This window comes from Saccopteryx leptura, chromosome 12 (assembly GCF_036850995.1).
Source record: "Saccopteryx leptura isolate mSacLep1 chromosome 12, mSacLep1_pri_phased_curated, whole genome shotgun sequence".
Lineage (NCBI taxonomy): Eukaryota > Metazoa > Chordata > Mammalia > Chiroptera > Emballonuridae > Saccopteryx > Saccopteryx leptura.
The window spans coordinates 33,821,072-33,848,013 of NC_089514.1; the positions used below are offsets into that span (position 1 = coordinate 33,821,072).

Below are 26,942 nucleotides of genomic sequence, written 5' to 3' on the forward strand. Positions count from 1 at the left end.
CCCTCACAAAAGCTGAAATAAGGAGTCTAAAAAACTGCTGACCTAAATGTGGGAAAAAATCATGCCCACTTGCAGAACTTGTTCCGGAAACGTAAGACTGGGGCTAGAGAATGGGGCTGTGGAGGGTGACCGAGAGGAGAGGGGGAGGCACGGAGAGAGCAGCGCCGAGAAGGGAAGAGGCAATTCTGCCCCGCGGACGAGCAGAGGGGACTCAGTGCCCCCAGCACGGGCATTTCCATCACCTGTCGGCCACCCACCACTGAACAGTCCCAGACTTACACCCTCCGAAGGGACATTGGGAGGACTGGCCATCTTGTCATAGAGAAGAGGACAAAGAGAAGCCTTCTCCACTTGGAATTTCCTTAGAAATTCATTAATGGTGTAAACAGATTCTCACTTCCCCAAATCAGGGCACACCATTCACCTGCAACTGGCTCTGCTACTCAGTCCGGAGGTGCTCAGAATGTCAGGAGCCCCACAGAGGAGCAGCGTGCTTTCTGCCTTGTGCCAACTAAGCCCTCGGGACGGAGGCAGGTGTACAGCCAAGGCACCGACGTGGGCCATCCAGGTCCTGAGAAGTGCGGAGAGGTCCCCCAGGGGCTGAGACAAGGACCAGGCAGTGGCGGAAGAGCACTGGATTCAAGTTCTGGTTCTACCGCTGCCAGTGTGACCTGGGAAAGATTGCTGCAGCCCCCTGTTCAATTCATTATCATTCACAGCAGCAAAGACATGGAAAGAACCAAAATGTCCTTTGACAGATGACTGGATAAAGAAGGTGTACATTATACTATGGAATACTACTCAGCCATAAGAATGAAATACTACCATTTGTGACAACACGGATGGACCTTGAGAATATTATGCTAACCAAAATAAGTGAGCAAAAGCTAAGATTCGTGTGATTTCACTCATATGTGGTATATAAAACTGAAACTCAGAGACAGACTATAATATAGTGGTAACCAGAGGGAAGGAGGGGAGGATGGTAAACAGTAAAGGGAACCACAAATTTGGTGACAGATGATTTGACTTCAGGTGGTGGGCACACAATGCAATATACAGATCATGTATCAGAGAAATGTACACTTGAAACCTATATAATCTCACTAATGTCATCACAATACATTTAATTTTTTTTGTATTTTTTGTATTTTTTGTATTTTTCTGAAGCTGGAAACGGGGAGGCAGTCAGACAGACTCCCGCATGCGCCCAACCAGGATCCACCCGGCACGCCCACTAGGGGGTGATGTTCTGCCCATTTGGGGCGTCGCTCTGTTGTGACCAGAGCCAGTCTAGCGCCTGAGGCAGAGGCCACAGAGCCATCCCCAGCGCCTTGGCCATCCCTGCTCCAATGGAGCCTCAGCTGCGGGAGGGGAAGAGAGAGACAGAGAGGAAGGAGGGGGGAAGGGGTGGAGAAGCAGATGGGCGCTTCTCCTGTGTGCCCTGGCCGGGAACCCAGGACTCCTGCATGCCAGGCCGACGCTCTACCACTGAGCCAACCAGCCAGGGCCAATACATTTAATTTTTAAAAAAGAATAAAGCACAGGCTGCTGACCAAGAAAACCCCTGCTGTGGATTAAACAGTTCAGGTCTGTGTGAAAAAAAATCCCTTAAGGAGCAAGTTTGGAAATCCTTACAAGGGCAGAGATTTCTCGATTTTGAGATCAAGTGATCACTAAAGTAACTGCTTAAAAAAATGTTTCTCCATCAAAAACAAAACAAAAATGTTCTGAGTAAGTCATATTTTTAATTAAAATCACAGAGGGAGACTAGTTCTCCTTCTTCCCCAAGGTCCCTGCCCCAACAGCCCTACCAAGTGAAAGAGAATATTTAGTGGTGGTTTTGTTTTCAAATTCTAAAAAAATGGTGCAAGTCTACCTAGCAATATTCACAAAAGGACGTACTGATCAAGAAAATTACCAGAGCTAATGAAATACTGTCCTCTGTTCATTTTGAATGAGTGAAGAATTTTCATGTTTGAAATCTGACATGCTTTGTCCTTGGACAGACCATAAACTTTTCATGGTCTTTAAAATTTTGTGGGTGAAAAGAATTGAGCAAGTATTTTTCATACTTAAAAAATCTGTAAAAAGCTGTGCAGATCTTAACATTTACAAAACTTCCTCAGAATAGTTCTGTCATTAGTCACTGTCAATAGTTCAAACTAACACTTGATTAACTGCTAAGTCTGTATTCAAATTATTCCAAAGGATATCATATAAAAATACTTTTCCCATGGGCCACTTCTTTTTTGCTCTGAGCATAACTTATATTCCATCTCTAGGTCCAATTTTTCATTACAAAAGATAACTGTGCTTTCAAAGTAAATTGAGTTACAAGCCTTTTTTTGTCTGTTTTTTTTTTTTTTTTTGTATTTTTCTGAAGTTAGAAGCCAGGAGGCAGAGACACAAACTCCTGCAAGCACCCAACCTGAATCCACCCAGTATACCCACTAGGGGGCGATGCTGTGCCCATCTGTGGTGTTGCTCTGTTGCAACTGGAGCTGCTCTAGCACCTGAGGCGGAAGCCACGGAGCCATCCTCAGCACCCAGGCCATCCTTGCTCCAATGGAGCCTCAGCTGCAGGAGGGGAAGAGAGAGACAGAGAAAAAGGAGGGAGAAGGGTGGAGAAGCAGATGGGTGCTCCTCCTGTGTGCCCTGACCAGAAATCAAACCCGGGACTTCCACATGACGGGCTGACCCTCTACCACTGAGCCAACCAGCCAGGGTCGAATTAAAGCCTTTTTTATAATCACAGTCTAGTGAGTGAATAATGAAATCTAACTTAGTTACTTAATCTATTTAATTTAAAAGTTTCAGTTTAGCACTTAGCTAAATAGGAACTTTCAAAGAAAACACTGCTTAAAGATACAAGGACCACCCCATCCTAGCTTCAAGAGAAATTCTATTTCATTTCTTAAGTTCAGTAAATGAGGTGATTAGTCCAAGTGAACTTATAAGGTCTCTATAGGTTTCACAAACTGAAGCAAACTAGTTCACTTGAAGTATTACGTATCTTTAATGTGAGACAATGTCGTGGTAGCAATAAGCATTCTTTCACAGGGAATAAACTGCCATGCTCTCCTATCAACTTATAATCTACAAGACACTTTCATACAAAATGTCAAAGTTAAGGAAAACTTAGACACACAAAAAAAATTTTTTAACAGTCAAGTTTTTGAAATATGTATAATTCCACTGACGTTCTCAAGCTTTTCAATTCTATTTATCTTAAAATCAGTTTCACAAAATGTTATGATTATAATTCAATATCACTGCATAAAGTATTTAAAAAGTGTCTGCTATTAGGTAATTTCATGATTCATATCTCCTGTTATAGTTTTGATTTTTTTTTAGCACTTATTAGGCTACTTTTTAATGCACAAAATACTTTTGCAAAAAGCATCAAAAACATCTATCATTTTTATTTTGAAGACGAAGACTCAAAGTATGAGTAGGTTTAAAAGGTCTGTCTGACTGTTAATTTGTCACCCTGGACAACACCCTACCAGGCAGACAACTGCTGTTCATAGTATCTAGAGTGAACTAAAGTAAAAAATTAAAGGAAGACAACTATATAATCCATGTAAAAAAGACAAAATAAGCAGCTCCTAATCGACTGAGAAATGAATGAGAATGGCTAGCTCTTTATGTGCTGAGTATGACAGGAAACACAGGACCAAGCTTCTTTCATGCCTGTTTACTTCAAGGGGCTGTACACAGATAATGGCTATGAGCAGAAGCGACCTTCCAAGTTCACGTCTAGTTCCACACACAACATACTGTACTGTGCTATCTGTGGATGTCTGCAGGCACTGATGAACAATGAGTGACAATCGTCCCCTTATTAACTCCATGCTGGGTCACCCTTTGCCACCACTTCAGCATCTCTGCTCCCAAAAGACTCACAGGGCACAAGGCACATTTCTCATGAGATGCTTCAGGATTCTGTGAGCTACTCACATTCTAGGTCATGTCCAGAAATCCTGGACCAACACCATGTGAGCTTAGATATCTTCTACTCTCCAGTCAGAAAGAACATGCAAAAAACTCCTTATCAGAGAGCCGACAGGAGTACTTGGAAAATTTTCCTGTCTCATATACTATGTTGGGAGAAAACCCTGACTTCAAAGTTAAGTTTAGAGGAACACTACACAACTACTGAGTTCCAAAGTTTATCACTGGCTAAACTCACAATACTTTACATCTGTCATACAAAGCGAATAGTTAAGAAAGGCGAACAGCCCTGGCCGGTTGGCTCAGTGGTAGAGCGGCGGCCTGGCGTGCAGGAGTCCCGGGTTTGATTCCCGGCCAGGGCACACAGGAGAAGCACCCATCTGCTTCTCCACCCCTCCCCCTCTCCTTCCTCTCTGTCTCTCTCTTCCCCTCCCTCAGCCGAGGCTCCAGTGGAGCAAAGTTGGCCCGGGCACTGAGGACAGCTCTATGGCCTCTGCTTCAGGTGCTAGAATGGCTCTGGTTGCAACAGAGCATCGCCCCCTGGTGGGCATGCCGGGTGGATCCTGGTCGGGCACATGCGGGAGTCTGTCTGACTGCCTCCTCGTTTCCAACTTCAGAAAAATACAAAAAAAAAAAAAAAAAGGCGAACATATGACCCTATACTTACACTTGGCTAACAGTTCTTCCCATGAGTCAGCTAAGCAAGGTTTGCTGTCCTAAGACAAAAGCTGACTTCAAAGAGAACAAAGCTGATACAAAAAAATGTCCCATGTTAACAACAACAACAAAAATCCCAACACCACAATTCTGTGTGCTACTCAGGCACTGAAAAGGTAGACATAATGAAATCACTCTCCACCATCGGTGTCAGGGGGTAAGATAATTAAAATAGAACACACAAAGAAAATTCCATTGTATTGTCATGAATTCTGCCTGCCATAGAAAAATATCAAAAAAGAGTCTGACCAAGGCTGGTCATGTTGGAGTATAGCATTTATTAAATTATTTATTGATTTATGATCACTGAATTATAACTAAATTAAAGCTGACAAACTCTTACATTCACAAACAGAGAACATACTGATTTTTCAACTGTTTTGCTTACACGAACTTCTCAATTATCATGCAGGGCTCATAATTAGGATACTGTACATTAACCCTCTAATATTATGCTTATTAGGGACCAAGTCAGAGGGTAGAAAAATGTCAACATAAACTCATTCTCCAAAAACAGCCTAAGGATATACTGTCACAGTTCCGTATAATTACATACTTACAGTCCATTCTTCCGTAAAACGTATATGGTAATCATGTAACAACAGCTAAAACAAGGCAGTAGTATCATTGCAGGGAAGGAATACAACACAGGAGACAAAAGCTGAAGGAAGATCAGAGCATATAAAAGTCACTTGAGAAGACGGCACGAACTTCAGTGTTCTCACTCTTCGGGCGGGAAGAACACGCACAGCGTATTAGCGGACAGCGGTCGGGAGGGCATGAGTCTGCCTTTCAGGTCGCACTTGCCGAGAGAAGATCGGTGGCATGGAGGAAAAAGAACTGTGTTCATTATCTTTTGGGTCTGTCTATGTCATCTATAGCTGCCAGAAGTTTCTGTCTTGCTTTTTTATTGATATGGGATCCCAGGCACACATTTACCAGATTGGTCAGCTGCTTCGTTGAATACTCCTGCTCAAAAAAAGAAGATCCAAATTTAGCACACTGACAGACATGTACGTGATCCATGCAGAGCAAGGACAGGCCGACACGCAGGTCCCAGTGGGCCGTCACTGCGTACGCACTAGGCGCCAGTGGAAAGCGGGGAAACTGGCTGAGACAGGAAGGACAACTGTTTATGAGCTGAACTGACAGGGAATAGGGAACCGCAGCATACATTCAAAAGAGGAAGGCCTAGGGTCTTTCTAATGTGGCCGATGACCTGACATTCCTAACCTTGCATGTGTAAGATCTCACACTTTGTCACTATGACAGTCTTTGTTATTATCAAAAAACACTGACATTTCAAATCTTTAAAATACTACTGAATAAGTAGTTTCCAGCACACCATATTTTGCAAACGTATGTAAAAAGTAAAAATCTCCAACCACAGAACTCTTTACAGATAGAATAAATGAATAAGGTAACAAAGATCAGGAAGTTACTGGATTTCAAACCCTCACACTGTAATTGGTAGCTGGTAAGTGAAATTCAGACTGTAAGTATTATTATCTGCTGTACACATCTATGAGATGTATGAATTTCAGACAGTGAGTTGCTAAGATGAGAAAGCGCAGGGACTGAACAGAAAGTGCCCACCCTGGTGTGGTTGTGGAGGTGCGATGGCGAGTTCAGCAGGGAGAGAGGTCGAGTCCATCATCTGCTAAGAAAAGAATGTGTCTTCTCTGGAGGTAAAGCACTAAAGAGTGCAATGCCAAATATAAATATGAGAAAACTCGGCCAACGACTTCAGTTTGCATATCTGAGCCCTGAGAGCACCTGCAGACACCTGGTGAACCCCTTACACAGCCAGTCACACTGAGCGAGTACAAACTGTCTTCGAGCACCAGTTAGACCCTGGAACTGGAGTGCCCTTGAAGACAGGACAGTCCCTCTTGCTGGGGAATTTTCACTGAATTACAAGTACCAGTTAGTTAAAGCCCTTCCAAATTACTGAAAACGTGAGCCCACTACACTGAAAGAGGAAAACGGACAGTGGGCACCGTTCTTGCATCAATAATGGGTCCCAGGCGCTGTGCTCTCCCCTCAGCTACTTGCAACCTTTCTGCGACACCAGCCTTGAACGGGTCACGCTTACTTTACTAAACGGGTCCTAGCAACATTCAGCAGCCCATCTGCACCTGCTAGAGCATGTTGACTCTCAATGACAGAGGTCAGTGGGACTAAAAGTGGTGACATTTTTCTCAATTCTAAAATCATTGACAATAGCATGTACATTTCTACTTTGCTCCCAGAGATCTGAAACTGACCTACAAGTGGGCACATGTACAAAAACCTCAGCCTAAATTAGCTCCAGGCTAACAGTCATTTCATTTTCCTAGAACGCTGAAACCAGAAAGGATAAGCCTGATAAAGTTAATATAAAAATTCCTTATGTCCTTACCTGGCCAAATGAATTAAAAATTTACCTAGCCTTCACCAATGATGTTACAGCATAAATAAATGCGAATACTAGAGTTTCTGAAGAAATAAAATAGTGATAATTTTAACAGTTCCCATACTTTCATTATGTTTGCCTTCATATACTGCCCATCTAGACAAACGCAGTAACACTCATACAGAAAAGCTCCCCGTGGTGAGCATGCTCCAGAGATATATGTTGATTTGAACTGTGTCAAAAACTCACATCCTAAACAACACTTAATAAATTGTATTTTTCTCCTTATCTATGTATCCACACACACAAAAATAACCTCATCTACAGTCAAGGTAAAATCTAATGGAGGATGAAGTTACATCTAGCCATTTAGTATTAATATATTCAATCATCACTACTATCTGTCAGTGTGCTCAGGATGTCACTGATTCATTCATTGTTGAAAGCTACAAGAAAGTTTAAGTTATATAACAGACCTTAGCTTGTGAATCATTTCAGTGCTGTTGGATTCAACTTGTCTTGATGTTAACCAACTTCAGCTGTTCCCTACAACACAGCTGCAGGATAAATATAGCTAATGCTCACACTCTGGCTGTCTTTCTAGATAATTATGGTTATAGTTCACAAAGGTCTCAAAAATGGCTTGATTAGGCAAAGGGCATTGCAGAGACACTGTGTGAATGTGGTAAAGAAATGGCCCAAGAAGTTCATGCTACGAAAGCAAATATTCCTCTCTATTTCACTCTCATGACTTTGAATTCTGTAACCCAGTGGTCCCCAACCCCCAGGCAGCGGACAGGTACCGGTCCGTGGGCCATTTGGTACCAGTTCGCAGAGAAAGAATAAATAACTTACATTATTTCCGTTTTATTTATATTTAAGTCTGAATGATGTTTTATTTTTAAAAAATGACCAGATTCCCTCTGTTACATCCGTCTAAGACTCACTCTTGACGCTTGTCTCGGTCACATGATACATTTATCTGTCCCACCCTAAAGGCCGGTCCATGAAAATATTTTCTGACATTAAACCGGTCCGTGCCCAAAAAAGGTTGGGGCCCACTGCTGTAACCCACCAGACAAGGACAGACAAAGGGGAAGGAACACAACGTCATTAGCTGTCTCCCAGTTCTCACCCTGTGCTCTTTGATCCAGCGTTCCATGTCGTTCTCGGTTAGGTAGTAGGCTTTAATGTAGGTTTCCACAAATTCCTTATCAGGAATGGGTCTAATATCTGTTAGTTTTTCAAGTTTCATTAAAAACTGTTGGAAATCCAATTGCATCAAGGCACGACCTTCATTACTACACTTCTTGACGTTGGCATATCTAAGATACACAGTAATAAAAAAGCCATAAATGATCCGATTGTTAGAAAAAGAAAACGGTAGGTAGTTAAATGTTTCTCTAATCCAAAACTGGACAAGATCTTCCTTTACAGGGGGAAAAGCACAGGAGCCTTGTGTCAGAAGGACTGGACTGTGTTCAGGCCCTTTTCCTCAGCTGGGCCTCCGTTTCCTTACTTGCAAAGCAAAGAGACTGAAAAACCTCTCAAGTTCTTTGCTGCTCTACATGCTGTTTTCCATGCTCAGTTAACATGATCACATATAAGAAAGTAAAACTGGTATTCCAGTTTATCTGGATGCCAAAAATTCTTTCTAAAACTAAGCTATGAATACTCCAAAGTAATCCTAGTTTCATAAAACTGTTCAATATTATAACTACTTGACACAGAGAGAACAAAAAAAATAATTTTCCCACGAACATTCAGCAAACCTGAAAAATGAGCATGTAAGCATAGAAAAGCATAGACATATTTTTAATAATAAAACACCTAAGAGACTTATTCTGCATCCCACATTACTAAAAAACTGTGCTCTAAGGCTGAATAGGAACAAGAATGAATATATTAACCTTCACATACATTTTATTCCTTAAAGTGAGAGTCTCATTCCTTCAATCATACAAAATGTGGAGAATCCAACAGTAGGAATAAGGTACTTCCCTAAGAAAATTTGCAAGAAAACTAAAACTTAATCTAAAGTGAACAAGTTTTATAAAATTAAATGAAAAAAAATTAAAAGTGTTTATAATAAACATTTATTATTCAGTTTTCTACTTTATTAAATCTATTAAAAATGCTTTTCAGTCAGGATGGTAACATGGAGCCAGTTGTGATTTATAGCACTGCCAGTTTCAAACCAACTGCCGGACTGTTGGTAGCTTGTCATTGTCACCTCCCCACTTTCTAATGCATTCTTTTTATAACTAATAAGAACTGAAGGGAAATCAGGTAAATGATAATGTAACAATTCAGTTGATGTGCAATTCTAGATCACTCTAAATGGATTCAGGAAACTTGTGTGTTCCTATGAACCAATGTCACCTCATTACATTTAATTTCTAAATTTAAAAAAAGTTAAAAGAATAAAAAATAAATAAAAATAGTGATCTGCTTTCAGGGACACCTTAAATGTATTACTGCCTCTTTTTTGTGTTCTAGATGTTATAGGTAGAGTAAGCATGGTCTCTGAGTAAGTAGAAAATTACTACTGACAGATCTTTGAAGGCAACATATGAAAGACATACAGTTTATAATAATAATAATGATATTATTAACAATTATACAGTGGCTGTGAGGACTGACTTTGCCATCAGCAAATCAGGAGTTCATAAGTCTTCTGTGTATTTAAAAAAGGAGAACGTGTCGGGGGATCACTTGGTAAATTATATATACATATCTAACGACTATGCCAAACACCTAAAACTAATGTGATATTGACTCTTAACTATAGCTAAAAAGAAATAAAATGGGAATAATATGAATAAATAAATAAATAATAAAAATAAAAACTGAGGTTAGACAAGTTATTTAACCTCTGTAAGCCTTGAGTTTTGAGGCTAGGTTTTCTCACCAACATAACACAAAGAATAACAGTGCTGTCAGTTTACTGTTAGGTAATAATAATTACTGGCTGAATTTTCAGAGAACCATCAGCTGCTGCATCCCTCACTCTTCCAGGAGCAGGCTCCAGGTCAGCAGCAAGAAAAGCAAGCACACAGGTGGCACAGTGAGGTTTATGGCTTCTTGTGTAATTAGATCCCAAAGTCAAACCTGAATTATTAGGGGATTATCTGCTATTTAGAACTATCTCTAGCTAGCTCTCCATCCACTAGGATAAGATATATGTCATTCATATATTATGATTTATCACTGAGGAAGCGGATGATGCTTTCATGAAACACTTACCCTTCCACAATAGTTCTATTAGCCAGTCGTATACAATGTTCCCAAAGTATATTAGACACGGGCAAGGGTATCCGAACTCTCTTAGAAACCTCATTTAATCTCCTGTTAAACTGCTCAAATTCCTAAGGAGACAAAAGTCATGGCTCTATGTGAATATGATTACAATGCCACATTGCTTTCTCATCTTAGTGAGAAAAAGAAAAATTATAAAGACTGAAAATCAAATCAAGTAAAACAAATGGAGATCAAATTCAATTTGAAATACTTTTAAAACCTTCATATTGTTTAAATTATGTTGTACAGAGTATGTACATCACATTTCATCTCAAAGAAAGTGTCAGCAACTGATTAAACAATGCTAATCATGTTCAAATGTTTTTACATCTCAAATTTTTCTATGACTGTCAGTATGTATTAAAAGAGCTTCATAACCTATTTTTAAAAAATATCTGCAAGAGACCCAATTTAAAAAGTGTTTTAATAAGCCTTCAATTCAGTGAATTATTTGTAACTTGTGGTTATCTATATTCCTTAGAGAGCAATCTGATAAATTGTTCTCTTTCCTAAATATTTTTGAAAGTAAGTTATTTATAACAAATGATTCAAAAATCATGTAATAGCTGCAAAATTTTAGTAAAGACTGTCAAAATAAAACATTTTCTATTACCTACAGAAAAACTGAACATCTTTACTACTTACTAGTAACTTTTATGATACCACTCTATTAAAAATGAAGATATATGTAACTAATGCAGACAATTCCAACAATTACATAAACACAGCAGTTGGGTCAGCCTTCAATAAATGTATTTCTGGTTTCTTTGGACTGTTATCACCTAAATATGTTCATTTACAAAAACAAATGTTAAAAATAAATAAATAGATAAATAAATAAATGCCGTTGACCCTCCTTGACAATATATTTCACCTAAATGTTTATCTGCAAAAATAAATGCTCTTAAAAATAAGTAAATAAATAATAAATAAAAGCTGTTGATCCTCCTTGTCAATATATTTCAAATAAATTGAAGAAGGCTTAAAGTGACTTTTTTTCTTCCGTTTCCTCAATAGAGAAGTTAGATAATGCTTCACAAGTCAAGACTGACATGACTTCAAATTTTATAACACCACACAGGAAGAAATAATCTGATTTGATCATCACCAGTCAAGCTACCACATAATTATTATTATCTTCTGCTACTTCCTAAAATTACAAATTTTTTATGGTTTACTTTTTACAGGTGATTGCTAAAAGAAGTGCATCTTCAATCCACTAAGCTTACTTCTGAAAATAAAAGTTAAATAAAGAATTGCTCTTTGACGTGTTCCTTCCATGAATCTTGTAGAGCAGTGCTATTTGCTACTGTATTTAGGCTTCACTACAGTGAACTCTCCTTTGGGTTTCAAGAGTTTCACACTTTAAAGATAAAATTATAAGCTTACTGAATAAAATGTCATTCTACTCATTTTTAAATTCATGCACAAAAGTGCTGTTGTAGAAGTGATAAAATCATCTCATTTTAATTAGGACAGTTTTCAGACAACAAAGCATAGTGCTTTTTACTGATAGTTTGGACTTGAAAAATTAATAGAACGAAGTTTATCATAAACATTTATGAAAAGTTTTAAGCTGCAAAAACTGGGTGCAGGTTAATCTGAGTAGCATTGGTTCTTTCTTAAAATATAGTTAATGTTTCTTGGAACTAAGAATAACTGAAGCAACAGCCTCCCTCTGGTATATTTAGCCATTGCGTGCCTAAGTCTCTTGTTTTCTTGTATTCCTATGTGGACCATGGTTAGCATGTTGTAAAAAACAGAATCAACTTTTAAAAACAGAATTGTTAAAAAAAAAAAAAGAGGTGTGATTATTTATAAATTACATTCCAAATAAAACAATTGCAATTGAAATCCTAAATCAAGCCTTCCAGGTGGCAATTATAGAGCCCACTTGTCACTCATCCTTGGGTCTGCTGATAACTCCTAGATGCTAACTGATCTTGGCACCCTTAGCTCCTCGAGTCTGGGAACACACTCCACCTTCAACCCAGACCTGGGCAGAGGGCCGTGCACTGCTGCGGACCAGCACACTACATGAATTCCACCACCATCTCTGATGTGATCTCTGGGTTTGTTTACTGCTTCTCAAGTGTCCTGGGCTATTATTTATTGCCTTGGAAGCAGATTAAAAAATTTGTGTAAATAAATGAGATAAAAATCAGGAGTTAAGAAGAGCCAATTTCCTTTTCACTGACAAATAGGAAAAACAAAATTGTTCGGAAAGCTTACTCTCATTCTCTCAGATGCTCTTTCCTCACCGCAGACATCCCTGTCTCATTTTCTCACTTGCTCAGGCCTCTCAATTCCCACCTATCAGAATCCTCCCCTGACCACAAGTGAATAAACAAAGGGATTCCTCCCCCACCCACCCACACCCTGCCAGGCTCTACCCTCTTCTGCAGGTCATTTATTTTCACACAGGTCTATTCCTCACCTGACATGTCGGATCTTAACGTCTCTGTCCTACTGTCCCTCACTGCCATGTCAATTCCTGAGGGCATGCTAGTTCCTTCACTCACGCCTACACTGCCAGCACCCGGACCAGTGCTGGCACATGGCAGGTGATCTAGGAATTCCTCATGATGCATACATTTTTTTAAATGCCTAGAATTCTTTCCAGAAAACTTTATAAATTAAATCATTAAATGTAAAGGTATTGCAAAGGTCGTGTGATTTCTGTAAAAAAAACAACTTAGAATAATCAGGTGCATGGACTCTTGCTAATAATGAATATATAAAACTGTAGAAAAACCTTACTTCAGAGCTATTCTAATTAAAGGAACAGTTCTCTTAAGAAAATTGTCTTTACCAAAGATGATTTCCTAGAGTACTTGCCTTTAACAATGCATCTACATATATGTTGTGCTGTGACATAATTTCCTTTACATCCCATTTCACGTTAGCCATCAAGAGTAGCATCTGTTCATAATCAATGGCTTTACCAGCTACAATCCAGTAAATTGGTTTGCGTAGTTCACTGGCAGTTGAGACTGTCTGGAATTAATTTCACAGAAATAAAAACAAATGTTTTTTAAAAGTATCAAGTTTATAGACTATTTTGCTTCTATTTCTAGTATACATCATATCTGAAAGTAAAACATTATTCATTTGGAGATTTATATTATAAAAATACTTTGTGGACAAAGGTCTTCCTCAAAACATAATTTTGAGACACTCAATCAACTTGAGGACAATAGACACTATAACTCTAAAAGAACTACAGACTTTCATGGAGACCAGCTAATACTTCTCAAATCCTTTTACTTCTCTCCATTTCTACTCCCACTATCCCATCTCAAGATTCCATCGTCTCTCAACTGTGTTTCTGTAATAGTTCTGGAGCCAGGCTCCCTGCCTCCAGGCTTACCCTCTGAAGTGCATTCCTCACATGCCTCCAAAGCACACTTTCTGAAACACAGGGACCAGGACCACGCTGCTGCCTCTGGCCAGAAGCCTCCAGGCGCTTCCCAGGACCGGAGTCACGTCCAGCACCTTCCTGGCTGGGAGCACTGCCTCGGGTGGCTCCTGCTTGTGGCTCTGCACTTTCTCCTCACTAGCCCTTCCCTCCTCTGATGATCTGTGCTGTCCCCAGGCGCTCTCCCCCCACTGCTGCCCTTCGGATAAGCACCCCTTGGTTTGGAATATGCTCCCCTCTCACCTGGCTGGTCAAGTTGATACATCACCTCATCCAACAGCCTTTCCAGACAACCTGCTTTCAACCACACCTCTTTCCTCCTGCAGACGGGGTTAACCTGCCACTGTCTCTTTTCCCTTTTTGTATTTTAAATATATTGGCTTTCTCTCTCACTAGACTAAAAGTTGTATGAGCTGCTCAGAAAAAATCTAATCCAGGAATTCAGGGGTGAATAAACAAATATTCTAATCCAGCTGTCCTGGGATTTGGAGACTGATCCTTAGTGTTAAAAAAAAAAAAAAGAACCACATAACGTGTGACAGTCTCATCCTGCCCCCAGCTGAAACGATACAGAAGACAGATGGCTCTGACCTGAGAATAAAACTGCTGAAGGAAGGGCTTCTTGACCACCGGCATCACAGCATCCAGGTGCGGCTGGAGGAACTCAAACTGCTCGGCCAAGAACACCCTGCCGGGAACAAACAAGCCCCTTGTAAGCAAAGGACAGGACTGCACGCCTGCCAATATTGCCAGTAAGTAATCTTGAAGATCTCTAAGCAAGTCTAACTGAAATAGTTTTCCACTTTAGCAAACTACAACCTACACAAAAATCAAAGCTGAGCTTCTCACTGAACATGAGCTCAGGTGGAAGAGGGGTGACTTCAAAGTAGCTGGTCTGGGTACCAAGCTGTGTTACGCTGTTCTGCATGTTAAGATATGAGCACAGATAACACAAAGACTAAAGGAAGATTTGAAAGGATTTCTTTTAAACTAGATAAAAGGTGCCGGAGGACAATCTGACTTTGGGTGATGGGTATGCAACATAAGTGAATGACAAGATAATCTGGACATGTTTTCTTTGAATATATGTACCCTGATTTATTGATGTCACCCCATTAACATTAATAAAAATTTATTAAAAAAAAGGATTTCTTTTAAAGATCCCATTTAATTATATACAATAGACCCGTGAAACCACGGATTTAACATCTAAAACTTCCAAAGTTACCCAAACATTCGTAAAACGCAACAAGCTCCCTTTGTGGAGATATACACATGGCCCTCGGTCAGGAGGCTGGTGCACAGCAGTCGGGCATTGGCAGGCAGCCGCCCTGCTCTCTGCTTTTGTTATGCACACAAAAATTTGTACGTTATAACTGACTGCATTTTATGGAAGAAGTTATATGCTTCAACTGTATTAAAAACTGGGATTTATAAAGGTCAGGAAGCACCCCTGCAGATGTCAAGGAGAGACTATGTATAATGCAAAACTGACAAAGTGCAGTTTTGCCAGAATCACCATTCAATAGGAAAATAGTGTACTATAACATGATTTTTAAAAGGTTTTACTTAAAGCAAGGATTATGTTGCTAAAGATAGGAACTTAAAAGATTTTCCTCCTTCCATTTACAGAACTGAAAACCAACCATGCAGCTTTTTAAAAATGCACTGGTAATCTAGTTTACCACATACTTCTCAGAAATACGTTAGGTGGTATTGAGAAGTGGAAGATGTGTACAGCTAGAAGCCTAACTGTACATGCTTACTTTAATAACGTTTCTCAAACATTCAAGGGCAAAGCAAGTGCTTTGTAACAACTTACAAGGATTCTGTGGCTACCACTCTTTCTGCCAACCCGTACAGTGTATCCCCAGACGCCAGAACCACCAGGTGACTGAGGTGTGGGCTCGGCACCTTCTCCTTCCTCTCTTCTGCTGCTGCAAGGGTGGCAGTCGGGTCAGCTGAGACTTCCTGGAAATATAACACACACCGTCTGAAACAGCGAGTCTAACAGCAAGAAACCATGCGGTTTTACAAAATCAGAACTATAATGAAAACACTCTTAGGCATGCGTTAATTGCATTTAGTTCCTATTCTGTTTTTTTTTTTCCTTCCTTCTTTTATGTTTTCTTACTATTGGAACTTTCCTTTTTATTCTAAGTGAAAATGATCCAACTCTATATGATATCATCTGTGATGACCTAAAGTTGGCCAACACAAGAAATCTTTATGAATTAAGAATCTTTATGAATTTATGTTCCATAGAGACAATACTGAGACGCCCTTCAAGAACTTGTACGTAAGGGAAAAGAGATTGCCTCTTGAGAACAAAGCTGGTAAATATCAAAATCATGGTGTGACTAACCATTTCACACCCAAACCTAACCAAGAAAGGACTAGAATGTAGTTATAAACTGAAACCCAACCAACTGTATTGTATCTGTCTGTGGCAAATTATTGATAAAAAGGAAGTTGGTTAATGGAATGCCCAAAAGGTGTGTTGAGCTTTAGAAGATCCTCAAAATAAATTAAGGCACAAAAATTAGGTACACAAAAAGAAACCTGAAGGGTAAACATAAAAGTAGTTTACTTTTTAAGTCAATTCTACAGTCACAAATAGGCAACATTTTCTTATGAATAAAAGATATATTAAATGCATAAGGCTCTGGGAGTACAACTTAGGTTTATAAATATAGCAAAATAAAAAAACATTATAAAACTTTTCAAGTTAGAAAATGGTCTTACTCTGTTAGTTCTTTTTTATATCCTATCTTCTACTAAAGATACTGTCTCCAATTTCTAATTATTCAATCAGCATTTAAAAGTTATTTGTAGAACAACTGTGCTTTCTGCAGAGAGTCAGAATAAGGGAGCCATGCAAGTTAATCAATGTTGTAGCTCCATTATTTCTTTCTTTCTACTATAAAGGAGGACAATCACCCCACTCCTGAAAAAAAATAAAATTGCATATGGTTTGGTACTAACTGGTTACTTGTGCTATTTATTATAATTTTGGTGGCTATTTACTCATCATCTTCCAGACTGCCGAGTGAGGAAGCCTGGACTCTCAGACCCCTTCCTCCTCACCTCCCTCACACCTAACACACACCTCTCGTTTGTCTCTCCCGTGTCACCACTTCATCAGGACCGCGGCCGTAGCATTCTTACTTGAATTATTTGAAACGTCCCCTAATAGAGACCGCTCCTTCTAGCTTATCCTGTTTCTACTATACTTTCCACAGGTTTAACTGGCTTGTCTATAGCATATGGGTGATCTTTCTAAAATGAAGAATGACCAGAGAACTCCCTAGTTTAAAAGTCCCAAATGACTATCCATTTTGTATAGGAGCAAGCCTAAGCTTGTACCATATTACTCCTTCACAAATGTCACCAGCTGCCTTGCCAGTCTCATTTCAAAGCAATCTTCCACGTCCCTAAGCTCTAGCCACACTGGCCTACTTGCTATTCCTCTTACTGACACTCTTGCCTTCCCAGTTCTCTTCCCCTTGTCTGCCTAGCTCTCTCCTCGCTACTGTTAAAACTCTGAGCTCGAGCTCACCTCCTTTCTACAGTGTTCTGTCTCCCAAGAAGAATTAGTATCTTACTGTGTTAGTATTATCAACACATATACATTTGTTGTATGGGGCATAAAGTACACTTTGTCAGTTCTCCCTCACCTTATTGTGAGTTCTCAGAGGGCAGAGACAAATTGCATCATCTTTGTAACTCAATACCTTGGCATGCCTCCTGGCATTAGCAGGCCCTTGATTAGTTTAATTGACAGAGATGATGATAATGATGAGGATATTAGAGTCTTTATTTCCTCTCCTCTTATTCTCTTCTAAGCCCTTTCCAACCAGGCTTTCATCTGCCCCACTCCACAGAAACAGATACCAAGGCTCCCAATGGCCTCCTCTGGTCAAATCCAACAGTCTGAATACCCATGTTCTTTAAATGATCTGCAGCACTTCAGATGGCTGATCTTGAAAAGTTTTCTTCACTTAGTCCTCAGAACACCACACCCTCTGGGTTTTTCTCCTATACCACTGGCCACTTTTTAGACTCCTTTGCTAGTCCTTTATCCTCTGCCTGACCTTTAAATACAGAAGAGCCTTACAGCTCACCCTTAGACATCTCTCATTTACATCTCCTTCCTAGCTGATTTCATCTAGTCCCGTTTTACATGTCATCCACATGCCAACAGTCCAAACTTACATACTAGCTCCGACCTCACTTTAACCTTTAGTACACTTAACATATCTGAAAGTGAACGTGCTGTCCTCCTCAAATGTGCCCCTTCTAATAATACCTTCATTCTCAGAAAGTTAGATGCCATCCTTGACTCCTGTCAGTATCATGCCCCACACATAATTCATCAACAAATCTTAACGGGTCCATAATCTGACCATGTCTCACTGCTTCCTCCATTAACTCTTTGGTACAAGCTACTTCTCTCTCTTTAACTGTTATAAACTGCAGCCAAAGTCATTCTCTTTTAAACCATTAAGTCAGATCATGTCAATTCTGCGTAAAGCTCTTCAGTGGGTCCCTGCCTTCCTCAGAGGAAATTCCAAAGGTCCCATGTGGTCTAGGCTTTCGCTACCTCTCTGCTTTCATTTATCGCTGACCATCTTGCTTGTTACTTCATTCCAATTATACTGGCCTCCTTGCTATTCCTGGAACAGGCCAATTATTTTTCCACCTCCAAGTCTTTGTATATTCCCTCAGCTAAAGCCTTTTCCCCCAAAGCATCCTCTCCCTACTAGAGAGTGAGCTAGCTGCACAGGGGAGGGAGTCCTGTGGCCTGCCCCCAACAAACCTGTGTCCTTAATCCGAGGAGTGCCTGGCATCATGTTCAGTAAACATTCACTAAACGTTTGCTGAATACATAAATTTTCATCCAGGTGGTTCACTTTCCTATTTCCTTCAGGGATCTAGTTCAGTGTTTCTTTCCCAGAAGGACCTCTGATCACCTAAATAAAATCACATGCGTTCCTCTTCTTTCTACCCTTCGTTTCTAGTTTTTCATAACTCAACACAATCTGACATTAAATGGCATTTATTCTTTATTTGCCTCCTCCACTAGAGGGGTCACTGGTCTTCCACAATGCACCTCGGAACTCAGTGTTCCGAGGAACAAACAGGAAAAATAAACGAACAGAAACTCATAGACACAGATAACAGTATGGTGGTCACCAGAAGTAAAGGGGGAGGATGGAGTGAAGGGTAAAGGGGTCAACTAGATGGTGACAGAAGATCTGACTCTGGGTGGTAAACAATGCAATATACAGATGATATATCATAGAATCATACACTTGAAACCCATATAATTTTATTAACCAAAGTCATCCAATAAATTTAATAAAAAAATAAAATGTGAAAGAGAAAAAAAACAATAAAGATAGGTATCCAACTACTACTCTACAGCCCCTGAGCCTTGTCTGCTCATCATAGAGCTCTCTGCCTTCTATTTCCAGCACCTTCTAATGTACTCAGTATCTTTGCTCAGTTCACAGTTGTGAATATCCATGTCGGATCAAGTCAAAGAATGGTGAGGAGACCTGAAACAAGGAAAACTAATAAAGGAATTGGGTGTAGAGCAAACTCCCTCGGGCCACGTGGCTAGGCTCGCCCAAGTGGCCTCACGGGGTAAGCCTATGAAGAATTTGGTTGCACAGAACAGAGCACGTGCTGTCAGGCAGAGTGGGAGGCAGGCAGGGCTGCTGTGGGGGTTCCGGGCTCTGGTGGAACGGGCGGTTCCGTCAGAAGCTGACAGCCACGCAGTGTGGGTGACTGCTCTACAGGTTACATGAGCACAGAGCAGCTTCCTTCTACAATTTTATCAGTAGAGATCTGGAGTATCATACTCTACAAGTACAACAAAATCTCCTTTGAAGCAACACACGTGTACTCTTTTAAAATACTTTGTGATTAAACAAAAACTGACATGAGCTTTCTGCCGAAAGTGCACAATCTCAAATTCAAAAGAGCTCCAGGATAACCATGAATACTGCACATTTGTAATAGCACAGCTACTTCTTAATTTCACCCTTTTATGTTCAGATATCACCATGATCCCACATATTGACAACATTAAAAGAGTCTCTGAACGTAGACCCTAAGCGGTGACTTTAGGACAGAAGAGGGGGACGGGATTGACGGCGATGGCTGAGAGCGGACACGTGGCAGCCCGAGGGGAGTGCGGTGTCTCTCCGGGTCCCACGGGAGAGGCGCGGCAGCCCGAGGGAAGTGCGGTGTCTCTCCGGGTATCACGGGAGAGGCGCGGCAGCCCGAGGGGAGTGCGGTGTCTCTCCGGGTCCCACGGGAGAGGCGCGGCAGCCCGAGGGAAGTGCGGTGTCTCTCCGGGTATCACGGGAGAGGCGCGGCAGCCCGAGGGGAGTGCGGTGTCTCTCCGGGTCCCACGGGAGAGGCGCGGCAGCCCGAGGGGAGTGCGGTGTCTCTCCGGGTACCACGGGAGACGCGCGGCAGCCCGAGGGAAGTGCGGTTCTCTCCGGGTATCACAGGAGAGGCCAGCAGCACTCCCTAACTGCCTCCCTCCTCCCTCTGATCCAAGTGCCCGTGTTCTCCTTTCCTCACAGTCTTTCACAAACCCTCTTGCAGAGATCACTGGAATTGTTGCCCCACTTCAAAGGGCTTCCATTTAGATGTCTTCCTTTGGTCCTAGTTAACTCTAGCCTGTACACATAAAATTATGGTAATTATCTCCGTAAAGGCTAAAGTTCTGTGTTTACATGAAGGGAAATAATGCTAAGAGAGCAAGGGAGTCACAAAAATGTCAAGTTGACATAAATAAATAGTATGTGCTTACTGTTCACTTAAATGGATCAGTGTTTCAATTATACCAGTAAAATCAGGAAAGGATACAAAACCTTTAGAAGACACTGAGAGAGAAAACTTTATTCAATCGTTATTCTCACGGCAAAAGTCCTATTTTTTTTTTTTAGCATTTCCTGCCACCAATTATTACTTCTAAGAGAATTCATACTTATGCACTTTTGTGGACCATTTAAAATACATTTTTTATTATCGAAGATTTAAAGTTGGACAAAGGTATGAAGCAAGCAATTTAGCATCACCAAATGGATAGTGAGAAATTCACAAAGCGCCATAATCACCCAGACCAGCTTTCTTTCCTACTCTTCCCCATCAGACACCTTTTCTTAGACTCTTATTTGATGTGTCAAACAGAATTTCTTAGTTTTACACTGATGTTTTATGATAAACAATTTCAGGTGGCATCTTTAAGACCATAATGATTCCATTTACTTTTTACCTAAGTAAAACTCAGAAGATAAATATAGAGAAAATAAAATTAATAGCACACGAGAAATATAAGGAAAAATACCACTTCAATCTAGTGGTTCCAGACTTCTTATGCTATATTTTAATAGCAAATAAATGTATTGAATAACAAGAAATCAATTAATGTTCTCTGCCAATCTAGATGCAAATTAATGAACTGAAGAAAAAGAATACACCAGTTTACAAAAACCTGAGATCAAGATCTAGTAAATGACAAATATATTTTCTAAAATAATAAACCAATGCTTATCAGTATGAGTAATAATTTATCATGTAAAACACTGGAAACTAATAGAAAATTTCAGAGAAACTTCTAATATATTGCTATAGAGGCTTATCATCCAAAAAACAAGGACCATGAAGAGGCCCTGTCAAAGGTCAGCACGCCTTACAAACTGGAATCAACACACAGTCTTCTGATCCAAGGTGCTATCTTTGATTTCAAAGGTGGGAGGAACAAGGATGTAAAGAAAAGACACCTTTAAAAGACAAACTGCCAAAGAGAAAAAGAGGCATATTTATTTATTGGTAAGGGAGGTGTAGTTGGTTTTTAAAAAATATTTCTAAATCTGACTACACCAGATCAGGAAAACATGTATCCAATGCACATAGAAGTGTTCAGACAGACACCAGGATAAACGTCATCAGAAGATGGGTGGCACTTTGTCTCAAAGAACCCCTAAGGTGTCTCACGCTTCCCCAGTTATGCTAGTTCATTATACACTGGTGGCAAAATCTGAAGCATTAAATCCAGGCCTTAAGGGTCAAATCTGCAACTGTGGATTGACCATCGTAAGCTAGGAACTAGTGGAGATGACAGAAAACAACAGAGGAAATGACTCTAGTGGTAAATTACAGCCCATCAATCTTGAGGTTTTCAGGGAGCAACAAGAAAAAGTTCCCAAAAGACTAAGATCCAATGGTAAAGGATATACTGAGTATCAAACACGGAGAAACAAAATCGAAACACAGATAACTGCCAGTGGGGTTGAAAGCCAATGGACTTTCCAAGGCAAAAAACTCCACAAAGAACAAAAAATGCAGTAGGCTGCATCAAACAGGAGCTTTGACTCTGAAAATGAAGATCAGGATTAAATGCTAAAGCCAAGAAACAAGCCCGGGCCCTGGCTGGTGGGCTCAGTGGTAGAGCATCATTGGAGCAAAGTTGGCCCAGGCGCTGAGGATGGCTCTATGGCCTCTGCCTCAGGTGCTAGAACGGCTCTGGTTGCAACAGAGCAACGCCCCAGATAGGTGGAGCATCAGCCCCTGGTGGGCATGCGGGTGGATCCCGGTCAGGCGCATATAGCAGTCTGACTGCCTCCCCATTTCCAACTTCAGAAAAATACAAAAAAAAAAAAAAAAAAAAGAAACAAAGGCCAGAGACACAAAACTCAAAGATTGGGGTTTACTCATTTACTCTATAATTACTGAAGAAATGCTGTGTGCCAAAGTCAGCGCTATGAATATATATGTACATACTTTCTTATTTACACACTTCCAAACATGCACAAGGCAAAAAGATATCTAAATGGTAAGGGAGCTGGTGAGATGGAAACAGGTTATTTCCTGCAGTCACCTGAGATAGAGGCATGTCCCCTCACTTCACTCACCTTCTGCTCACAGGTCCCCTCCTATCACTCTGCTTCACCTTCTTCTCAGCACGTGTAAGTAACTGACACCGTATTATGTATCTGTCCATCTGTCTCTCCGCCCCAATAATATACAAGTCCAAGGAGATAGAAATTCCCTCTTCTGTGTACTGATGAATTCCAGCACTAAACACTGCCTGGCATATAATAATTATTTCAGTACTTCTCGAAAGACTGAATGATTTGCCTTTCCTGCCACCGATTATTATTACGAAGAGAAATCCTACTTATGAACTTTTGGGGAACATTTAAAATACATTTTATAAAAACATCATGACAGAAGTATGTTCTGCACATAACAAAGAACTTATAAGAAAAGAGGAAAATAATTGCTTGTCTGGGTAGGTGAAGGAAAAATACTACTTCAATCTAGTGGCTCCAGGCCTGACCTGTGGTGGCACAGTGGATAAAGCGTCGACCTGGAAATGCTGAGGTCGCCAGTTCGAAACCCTGGGCTTGCCTGGGCAAGGCACATATGGGAGTTGATGCTTCCTGCTCCTTCCCCCTTCTCTCTCTCTGTCTCTCTCTCCTCTCCCTCTCTATCTCCTTTCTAAAATGAATAAATTAAAAAAAATAAAATAAAAACAATCTAGTGGTTCCAGGAAAACTTGGGGAATCCTGGGATTAATGTAGATTCAGAGAAATGCACTGAACAACAAAAATCTCTGGGTACAGTAACCAGCCTCAAGAAAAAAGTGTTTTCTCTTAAATGCTTGTCAGCTTTCAGACTGTAGAGCATCAGCCCTGTTTTGAAACCAAACCTATCTTCTTAAAATATGCATTTCATCATGTGACATAGCCAAGAATCCAGACTTCACTCTGCATAACCAACTAGCCCACACTAGAATCTCAAGGCCATTTAGAATGTGGTCCTCCACACTCTGCAACACAGCGCTTCCGCTTCCGTGCATACTTCGTGCATACTTCCGTGTATACCGGTGCTCCATCACAAAGTCCTGCCCTACTCGCGACCAGGCTGTTCCCACCGCAAGGCACTGGCTCAGCCTCTGACTCTTGACCTTTCTTCTTCACACGAAGCCCTTGCCTGTCCATCCAAGTCTAGGAAAGTCTCACTTCTTCCATCAGTCATTCTCTGACATGAAATCTGCACATACCTCGACCTCTCCTCTCTTTGAACATGTACTGGGTGTATAGCCAACACCGGATTCCTCCATGTCTACTAGTTTCCTCCTCCAATCAGACTGCAAGGAACCTCCATTTTACTTCCTCTGGGCACGCAGTGTAATACTAAGACTCAGGCACTCAGAACGTACAGACATACATTTATGTGTAGCTGATTGGATGGCTGATTTCTATTTTATATCACCCCAGAGAATTAATTCCAATTGATTACTTACCATATCAATAAGGCTCTCTTGTATTCTGTTTAGAGTTGTTCTTAGTCTACTGCTACTAAGGCCTAGCCCTGTTGATTCTAACTGAAAAAGAAAATGAAAGACATAATTAGCCACTGTGGAGATGTTCTCATCAATGTCATAACTTCAAATTCACCACAGTGAAGCATCTGTTAACTGTTCAATCAGAAACTTCGCCTTCATAGGGTTTACAAACCGCATTTAAAAATTCCATAACATCAAGCAAAGAACTCAAACGTCAGCCCTCAAGGAGCAAGAGAACTAGTTACATATGTGCACTGACAGGTCACACTAACATCTATCAATCTGATGAATTTATCAGGAGAGACTTGACCAGGATTTCATTCACAAAGTTATTATTTTTAGTTAGACAATTTTAGATTTGAGATACCAAAAATCACTACACTGCGTTGCATTTATGCAAAAGCATAATAATGTAGTTAACTTATTTTTTAACACAAATTACAGACAGCCTAAATTCCATTCAAAAATTAATGAAAATTTTGTTACACTCAGTAAACATTTCACAGTACAGACTTCTCTTCACTACAACAAAGCCAAAGCATTTACACAAATCTTCGCACAAGAACATCAATGAGAAGTGAGACTTAACTGGTAAGACATAAAAGGTTGGCTCCTTGAGTGACGATTCAACTGATGAATATAAACTTACTTTAAAGGTAATCATAGATACATACAATCATCTGGGAAAATGTTAAAATATTCTTTTTAAGCCAATAAATTTAAGTTTATTGAGTTATAAAATATATGATCTCAGTAATTAATTCATATAAATTATATATGTGCATGTATGTGTACATAAGCATACACATATTATTTTTCCTTCTCTCTTCCTATCTGAGATACAAGAATGAGAAATGACTTACACAACAGGTGTTAGAAAGCCTCAAGCCAAAATAGTTGTGTGATGGCATGGTGTAGTAAAACATGATCTAATTTTATATGGCAACTTTACAGTATTTTATTTTTGCTAGGTTTTATCATTTCCTTCCTTCATTTGCTTCTTTTTTCACTACGATATTATCCATAGTTAAACTCAGCCATTTTAAGTGTACAGTTTGATGACTTTTGGTAATTGAATATGGCCTTGGAACCAGCACCACAACCAGGATCTGGAAGAGTTCCCTCACCTTTAAAGATGTCCTTACGCCTTTTGCACTTTTCTACCTCCCTCCCCAACCCTTACTTAACACTGACCTGCTTTATGTCTTTGTAGTTTTGTCTTTTCTAGAATTCTGTATAAATAGAATTACACTACAGCACGTAGTCTTTTGTATGTGTCTTGACAGGGCAAGCCCAGGGTTTCAAACCAGTGACCTCAGTGTTCCAGGTCGATGCTCTATCCACTGCGCCACCACAGGACAGGCATAAATCCTCTCATTTTTTAAAAGTCCATATCCCCCCACACACCCTGTTATAATCAATTTATGTAATACGTGGACATGTAATATGAACTCCAGATAAGAATGTTAGAATTTCAGTTTAAACAACTATATGGTTTATAAAGATATTAAGTGGAAAAACAAACTAACAATCTTTAGGGTTTCCCCAATGGTTTCCAATACCAACACTCTTCACTCTTTCCTGAGGGCATGTATTTTCATATTGTATCATTTTCCTTTGGCCTAATAAACTTCCTTCATCATTTCTTATATTACATGCCTGTTGGTGGCAAATTCTTACTTTTATTCTTTTTATCCAAAAATGTCTTAAATTCACTTTCATTCTTAATGGTATTTTTGCTGAATATAAAATTCTAGATAGACAATTTTTCTTTTCTTTCAGTACCTTAAAGGTGTTATTTAACTCTTCTCTAGCCTCTATAGTTTCTCATGAGAAGTTGGCTGTTAATCAAATCACTGGTCCCTTTATGTACGGTCATCCTCAGTATCAGTCGGGGATTGGCCCCAGGACCCACTCATATAAAATGGTCTAGTATACGCAAATCATCTACACATATCCCCCTGTATTTTTTAAATCAGCTTACTGAAAAAAATCAAGGTAACTTATAAAACCTAAAACAATGTAAATGTCATGTAAATAGTTGTTATACTGTATTCTTTAGGGAATAATGACAAGAAAAAAAAAGTCTGTGCATACTCAGTACAGACACAACCACTGTAGCCCTAGCTATATACACTACATAGCAGCAACATAATTTTTTCCATATTTTCAATTCACAGTTGATTGAATCTGCAGATACAGAAGGCTGTAATTAGTCTAGTTAGTGTTCAAGAGGATGCCCACGGCATGTGTCTGTGCTTATTCTGCTTGCTGTTCAATCAGCATCTTGCACCTGTACATTTTTGGCCACTGTTTCTTCAAATACTTTTTCTACCTTATTCTCTCTCTCTCTTGTCTCCATCTAGTATTCTAATGACATGTATATGTGATGATTTGCTAAAACTTATATATGTTCCTAAGGCTTTGGTCACTTTTGTTATGCAATCTTTTCCTCTCTATATTCATTTTGATTAATTTCTATTAGTTTAGGTTCAAGTTCACAAATTCTTTCCTGTCATGTCCATTTGGCTGTTAAGTACATTCAGCATTTTTTTTTTAATTGCAAAGTGGTATTTTTCAGTGCAAGGATTTCTTTTTAGTTTTTTTACTGCTGTTATCTATTGGAACTTCCTATTTTTCTACTGGAATATTCATGCATTTAAAATATATTTCATTTTGCTTTATTAAAGATAGTTGTAATAGTCCATTGAAAACACTAATACCTTAATTCCAACATCTTTGAGACAGACTACATTGATTTTCTTTTTACTTAAGGATATAAT

At 39.8% G+C, this 26,942-nt stretch overlaps 1 protein-coding gene across 1 annotated transcript in view; it reads right to left on the reverse strand.

Moving 5' to 3' along the window:
* Positions 1 to 4,932: 4,932 nt before the first annotated feature.
* The window catches only part of VPS50 (VPS50 subunit of EARP/GARPII complex), a 122,928-nt gene continuing 100,918 nt past the window's right edge, over positions 4,933 to 26,942 (reverse strand). Inside the window, exons 22-28 of the mRNA XM_066354054.1 lie at positions 24,118 to 24,198; positions 15,610 to 15,758; positions 14,379 to 14,475; positions 13,208 to 13,366; positions 10,316 to 10,437; positions 8,205 to 8,394; positions 4,933 to 5,643 (exon numbers count right to left, since the gene is read on the reverse strand). Of these exons, the coding sequence (XP_066210151.1) occupies positions 5,524 to 5,643; positions 8,205 to 8,394; positions 10,316 to 10,437; positions 13,208 to 13,366; positions 14,379 to 14,475; positions 15,610 to 15,758; positions 24,118 to 24,198 (918 nt within the window). The 3' untranslated portion in view covers positions 4,933 to 5,523. The remainder of the gene's footprint in view (positions 5,644 to 8,204; positions 8,395 to 10,315; positions 10,438 to 13,207; positions 13,367 to 14,378; positions 14,476 to 15,609; positions 15,759 to 24,117; positions 24,199 to 26,942) is intronic.